Genomic DNA, 6,481 nt, shown 5'->3' with positions numbered 1-6,481 from the left:
ACCCCTTTCTCTGCCGGGTTGGATCTTCATTCTACTAAGGTTGTGTTAATAACACCAGGTAAGGTGGGAGTTGTTCCCACAGGTTTTGGATGTTAGATTCTGAGAGGACATTATGGGCAAATAGCTACAAGATCTAGTTTTCACATTAAAAGGAGCAGTGGTGATGGGTGGAGTAATTGATTTAGAATATCAAGGTGAAATTAAGGTAATAATGATCAATATGAGAGAAGAGCCTTTGATCATTGAAAAGCATCAGCGAATGGCACAGATGCTGCTGATACCTGTATCTTTAGCCCAGGCTGAGGAAGGAAGCGCTCCTACTGAATTAACTCTTAGAGGAGACAAGGGTTTTGGGTCCTCAAATATCACTAATATAAGTGTCAAAATCTAGATCCAAAATGTTCAAGGACCGCCTTCTGAAGCTGAGGTCATTGCAGTAGGGAAAGATCATATCCTATTAGTACCTATTAGTATTAGACCTGGGGTTGAGAAGTGGGAGTATGTTCCCCAAGAAAAATGCTATTTGCGGGAATAATACTTGTGTCTCTTGATTACAGAAGTGAAAACCAGATTATGGAATCCTTGGTGCAGAATTATTGGTGAATCTAGAAAATGAAGTGTGAGATGTGGTGGCTGTGGGTCCTGGGACTCCCTTTTGTGGATGGATGGAAGAAACTACTAGGAGGAGCCAAGGGGGAATCGATTCTTAATAAATCATCAAGTGATTTCTGAAGCATTGAACAGCAATCAACATGCGGATTGCTGGATATGTACCCACTCTCCGGATGGGTAAATCTTCCTTGGTGGCAAGGAAATATGAGTGGAACTAATACAAACTTATAATACTTGCCATTCAAAGGAGGATCATGGGTGCCAAGAAATAAAAACAGGATTGACTAAATTGGAAACTGTAACCATGGACAACATTCAAATAAGTTTCAAATTAAAAAGTTTTAAATACGGCGGATGCTTTTAAACCTATATTGCTGGAAAGGTTTATTCACAACAATAATTCATGGACATTTACTAAAATGTTTGTGAACAGGACAAATGAATCTTGTAGTAATATACAAGGGAATTTGATGTGTAATGAGTCGTCTGAATACACACCAGGACAAGAAACGTGTGCTAATCCAGATGTAGGTTATTGTAGTCCTGTTGGACAAAGTCCTGGTTGGTGTGATTTAGTTCATCGATTACTATTGCAACAGCAATAGAAAAGATAAAAACTGTACGAACAATGAATGTTTATGTTGTTTGAACAAAGAGGCTTTGTGTTCAATAATAGTATGATGCTCGGAGACAAAGGAGACCAAAAGGTTTGATGGTTTCATGTAGCAATGGTCATGCATGACATCAATAATCAAGGACTGATTGTGATACAAATGAGACAAATATGAGTGTGTGATTGGATTAGAATAGGTATCCAGTCTTCAGAATAGGTGATTATGGAGGTCATGATGTCCATATGCTATCATCTTAGAGCGTTATGCCTGAACATGAGGAGTTAACTTGGTGAAAACAACATACCACTGAACTTTGAGATGTTAGACAATAGCAAACAAACCTTACAAACAAACTTTGGGTTGTTATATTAGTAAACCTTGAAGCATTGTGCAGTGGGTAATCATAAAACTTAAGTAAAACTTTAACTTTGTAAGAAACTGATGATCTAGCTTAAACAGCTGTGTATAAAAAAGGGGACCCTGTTCAGCGAGTGGGGGACGTTCCAGAGTTAGTGGACACACTTCTTCTGTGATGGTGATACCAGAGTATTTCCTTCTCGCTGACCGTGGTCCCTCCGGTGGGAAGTGATGCTACAATATTTCGGTAATTATTGATGCTTTATTTCTCTATATACTATGATTTATATTGACTGTATGATTTACATTAATTGAATCAATAGTACAGGGTAATATTGTTTCTGTCATTCCATAATTATTCAATTGAACATTATCCTGATGCTATCTTAATAAATTGTTACATTATTGTTTTACAATAAAACTGTATTCAGTGTGCCTAATTTGTATATTAGTGAGCGTTACGTAAGTAAGGGCGTATCTGCCCTATCACTTTGACGTGGTAAGACAGTGGGCGGGACCAACCACCTAGCCCACCCCCTGGTGTGGACATCAGCCCCTGGAGGAAGGCAACAAGGGTTTCTGTCTGACTTAGGTGTGCCTGACCGGGAGTGCGGGGTGTGTTGGTGTAGTTACCTGTGGCCCCTGGCTTGTCCAGGGCGCCACATAAGCAGCAAAGGAGAGATCGGAACAGCAGCAACCTAGTGAAGCGCTATCCGGAAAGGCTCGCGCTGCCCGTTATTCGGGTAAGGAACATTAACAACACAAGGAAGAAGGACACTGTACAGCTCCAAGACAACGCACACTTTAGCGCAACAAGAAAGGCCTCCAACCCACTTGGGTTGGGGCCTTTCTCCATTGCTTCCAGGCTGTCCGGACCTCAGTTACCTGCTGGAACAGACTCCCGAGCCTGTAGTAACAATTGCCAAGTAAAAGGTAAAGGAGACTACGGCCACAGTGCTGTCCAGTTATTACCGGCGTCCTCTGTCCTGCAATGTTAAGTCCCACCATGCCAGCAGCAGAGACTATCACTCCCATCATCCCTGGTGATCCCAGCTCTGCCTGTGGAGAGCTATATCAACTAAGCTGCGCCATCATCTTCCCCAGAGGACACCTCCCACAGCGGCGTCTCGCAACTGGCCGCATACCACAGGTGGCGTCATGAATAACTCAACTCCCCTGTAAATATTCCCTCCATCTTTATTGACACCGCCGGGGTCACGGAGCCGGGCCTGGTCGCTGTGACATCCGCTGTGACATCCCTCCCTACACCGGCCCGGTAATAAGTAACCCCCACGGCCATGGGGCGGGTGCGTCACCCGTGTCTAGGATGTACGGGAAACCTCTTACTCCTTATTTTTAGGATAATACGTTTTGTTCCTTCTTCTTAGTCCCACATTGTAGCAGCTGCTGAATGAGAAGAATCTGTAACTTCTCTGCATTTAGTGGTCACTACTCACCTGGGCGGTTATCTGTAGGAATCTCCTCTTTACTCCGCTCATCACCCCTCACATATGTCTCTGTAGTAATAATATGGGTCACATCTTCACCCTGAAACAAATATTGTAAAAGTCACAGACAGATGGAGAAGTCCCATCTATGATCAGCTCTAATCCTGCCATCTCCACCGCTCTCATTACACAAGTATAACACATATAATACTGGAGGACAAAACAAGACTGAGCACAAAACCTTCACAGCCGTCTACACATCATAGGGAGATTTCATGGCACCTTCTCTCCATCTACCTGATGATCCTGAGGAACATCGGGATCTTTTGGGTTACAGTCCTGTGGGAGAAGAAGACGGGGACATCTCTCTGGTTTTGTCCTCTTACTGGATAGAACTGGAGGAGACACATACAGGGACTGAATTAATTCCTTACATACAGATAATTATAGGCCGTGTGTATTTAGTCCTGTCTATTATCTGGTGATGTGAGGGGCTGGGGAACCTCCATCATGACGTCCTTATACAGATCTTTGTGTCCTTCTAAATACTCCCACTCCTCCATGGAGAAATAGACGGTGACATCCTGACACCTTATAGGAACCTGACACATACAATGATACCGTCACCCCCGAATCCCTTCATAGCGTTACTGTATAATGTCCCAGCATTCCCAGCAGTGTCACCTCTCCAGTCAGCAGCTCAATCATCTTGTAGGTGAGTTGTAGGATCTTCTGGTCATTGATGTCCTCATGTATCGGGGGGTGAGGTGGAGGCCCCGTGATTGGGCTCAGGGGTCTTTCCCATCTCTCAGACACAGGGGCCTGACAGCGCTCACTACAGGTCTTCTTCACTACTGTGCATACCTCCCAACCGTCCCGAATTCTGCAGGACTGCCACGATTTTTCAGGTCTGTCCCGCACTCCCGCGGCTCACAGCTGATGTCCCAACTCCTCCCCTCAGTGGAGTGAATAAATTAAATTAATTTATTATCGGCTCTGACCGAGACTTGAACCCGTGAAACTCTACCTCTGAGCCACTGCCCATATTGAAAACCATGGGAAGATTTGGTAATCTTAACCTCTATAGTGCAGTAGACAAAGCAGAAGCAGATTATTTAGGTGCAAAGATTGATGGATGGATGATAGAGGGATATATATGTATGTGTATATATATATATATATATATATATACATACATGACAGATAATAGATACATACATGATAGATAAATAGATGGACATATGGATAGATACATGATAGATATATAATAGATAGATAGATACATGATAGATATATAATAGATAGATAGATACATGATAGATATATAATAGATAGATACAAACATACATACATGGATAGATAGATAGATAGATACAAACATACATACATGGATAGATAGATAGATAGATAGATAGATTCACATCTGAACCAAAAACACATTAAATAATGGAGAAAAGGCAGAAAATTGAACAATCAGAGAAGATTGTTATTGTGTAGTTTGGTGCAGACAGCGGCAGAAACAAAAAGAAACAGAATTTATACAACATGTGAACACGGCCTTATAGGCACAAATAACCAATGTCATATAGTGACACAGAAATATAAGAAAATTCTGGCTGCTATGACTATTAACGAACAGTCTGGGGCATCTGCTGAATGACCCTTACTGACGAATGGGTGTGGCTAGGGGTGTGGCTAGGGGCGTGGTCAAATTTTGCCGCTACGCACACCGCTTACTTTGTCCCTCTTTCCTTTCTTCAAAAGTTGGGAGGTATGCATTACTCACCCTTGCTCCATGGTGCAGCCCCTCAGCCTCTCCAGTCTCCAGCAGCCACAGTACACACAGTAATCATAGCTTCCGCACTGGAGGAGTAAGCCCCGCCCCCTCCGGTTACATCATCACCTCACAGGAGCAAATACATTCTAGCAACAGGGGGATTCCTCCGGCTCCGCTGCTTCTACTCTGCAGAAGGATTGCTCCCGGCGCGGCGCACCACTGATAACAGATGAGGGCAATCTGGGCATGGGCCCCCCGGAGCCTCAGGCTTCGAACAACTGGCCAGATTGCCATCATTACTAACTGCCCTGAATGGGCCCCCTGGAGCCTTGGGCCCCGGGCGGTAGGCCAGATTGCCCTCATTATAATCCGCCTATGCATGTGATCAGTCAGAGCTGAATGATCGCTAAATTTTTTCACTGGGATAATTATGTTATACAGCGGGGTGAAATAAGTATTGAACACGACTCTACTTTTATACGTAAATATATTTTTAAAAGTGCTATTGAAATGAATTTCCCACAAGATGTCAGTAACAACCACATTCAATCCACAAAGGCAAATAAATCAAGCCATAGATATCCATAAATTATGTGTAATGGGGGGGTGTGTCCTGGCCATGAGGGAGTGAGGTTGTGCTTTCCCTCAGCTCCCCCTTATCTCCCAGGAAATCAGCTACTACATTAATTTTTTCGGCCCTCTATCCCGGACTATAAGCACGAGGAGGCAGAGGGGAGCTCAGGGACACCTTTCCAGGCAGAATCGAGGCAGCATCCAGCGATTTCTGGCTAAACCAACAGTGGCACAGATGGAGCAGGAGGGAAGTAAGATGGCCGCTGGCCTTGTCAGCTATTCAGCAGTGGCGGCGGGGGAGGGGGCGCACGGAGTACCTGTCAGAGGCCCACAGCAGAGAACAGCCAGAGGAGCAGTAGGTGGAGGCAGGAATCCAGACGGTGACAGATCCTGTGCAGCTGGAGGAGAAGTGGGGTTTGAGGACCCAGGTACTCGGAGGGAGCAGGCTCTGGTGTCTTCACAACATGGGGAGCAGGTCCTGGCAGAGGGAGAGGAGGTGGACGGGGGGCAGGTGAGAGGCCTGGGCCCTGCAGACTCCGCAGCTTCTCCTGGAGGAGGGGAGAGGGATCTGACTTTGCCCCTGAGCCCTTCACTGTCAATGGAGCTCCAGGAGGGACAGGAGGATGGGGCTCCCTGGACCTCCAGCCCATTGCTACTTAGTGGCACTGCAGCTGCTGTGACAGGCACAGAGGTCAGAGCTAATATAGAAGATATGGAGAGTATGGAGCACTGCACCAGCCAGATTTCTCAGCATGTCAGCACTCTGGGGCTGGGGCAGGAAGGTTCCGGTGTCCTGAGGGAGCTGAGGGAGCTCAGAGCAAGAATCATCAGCATCCCATCCAGAGAGGACATGGAAGGCTTTATCTCCAGATTGGAGAAGGCGTGCAGGTCACAGCTGACAGAAGTGCGTTCCATTGTGCAGAATATAGATGCAAGGGTCCTGTCTCAGGAGACCCAATTACAAGAAATGCAGAAGGACTTATCCTCTCATAAAGAGTTGCTAGAGACCCAATCTCGCCAGCTCCACTACCTGACTGAAGCACTGGACGATGCAGAGAACAGAGGACGACGCAACAACTTGAGAGTACGGGGTCTGCCAG

General features: G+C 45.5%; 1 protein-coding gene across 1 annotated transcript; it reads right to left on the bottom strand.

The window, feature by feature from the left end:
* Positions 1–1,128: 1,128 nt before the first annotated feature.
* LOC142313065 (zinc finger protein 316-like) lies at positions 1,129–4,828 on the bottom strand. Its single transcript, XM_075352050.1, has 6 exons — positions 4,818–4,828; positions 3,716–3,914; positions 3,516–3,633; positions 3,329–3,432; positions 3,041–3,131; positions 1,129–1,229 (listed from the first exon to the last, which is right to left on the bottom strand). The coding sequence occupies exons 1-6, from the start codon at positions 4,826–4,828 to the stop codon at positions 1,129–1,131; spliced, it is 624 nt and encodes a 207-aa protein (XP_075208165.1).
* Positions 4,829–6,481: the final 1,653 nt, after the last annotated feature.

Source organism: Anomaloglossus baeobatrachus, chromosome 5, assembly GCF_048569485.1.
Source record: "Anomaloglossus baeobatrachus isolate aAnoBae1 chromosome 5, aAnoBae1.hap1, whole genome shotgun sequence".
NCBI lineage: Eukaryota > Metazoa > Chordata > Amphibia > Anura > Aromobatidae > Anomaloglossus > Anomaloglossus baeobatrachus.
The sequence above is the reverse complement of the archived record's forward strand: the minus strand, read 5'-3'. Positions and strand labels throughout refer to the sequence as shown.

Bases quoted from the DNA above. Each gene is read 5' to 3' on its own strand.
- LOC142313065 (XM_075352050.1), bottom strand. The intron at 3,634-3,715 runs GTGACACTGCTG...TGTATGTGTCAG, and splicing joins TTGAGCTGCTGACTGGAGAG to GTTCCTATAAGGTGTCAGGA. The intron at 1,230-3,040 runs GTGAGTAGTGAC...TTGTTCGTACAG, and splicing joins TCCTACAGATAACCGCCCAG to TTTTTATCTTTTCTATTGCT.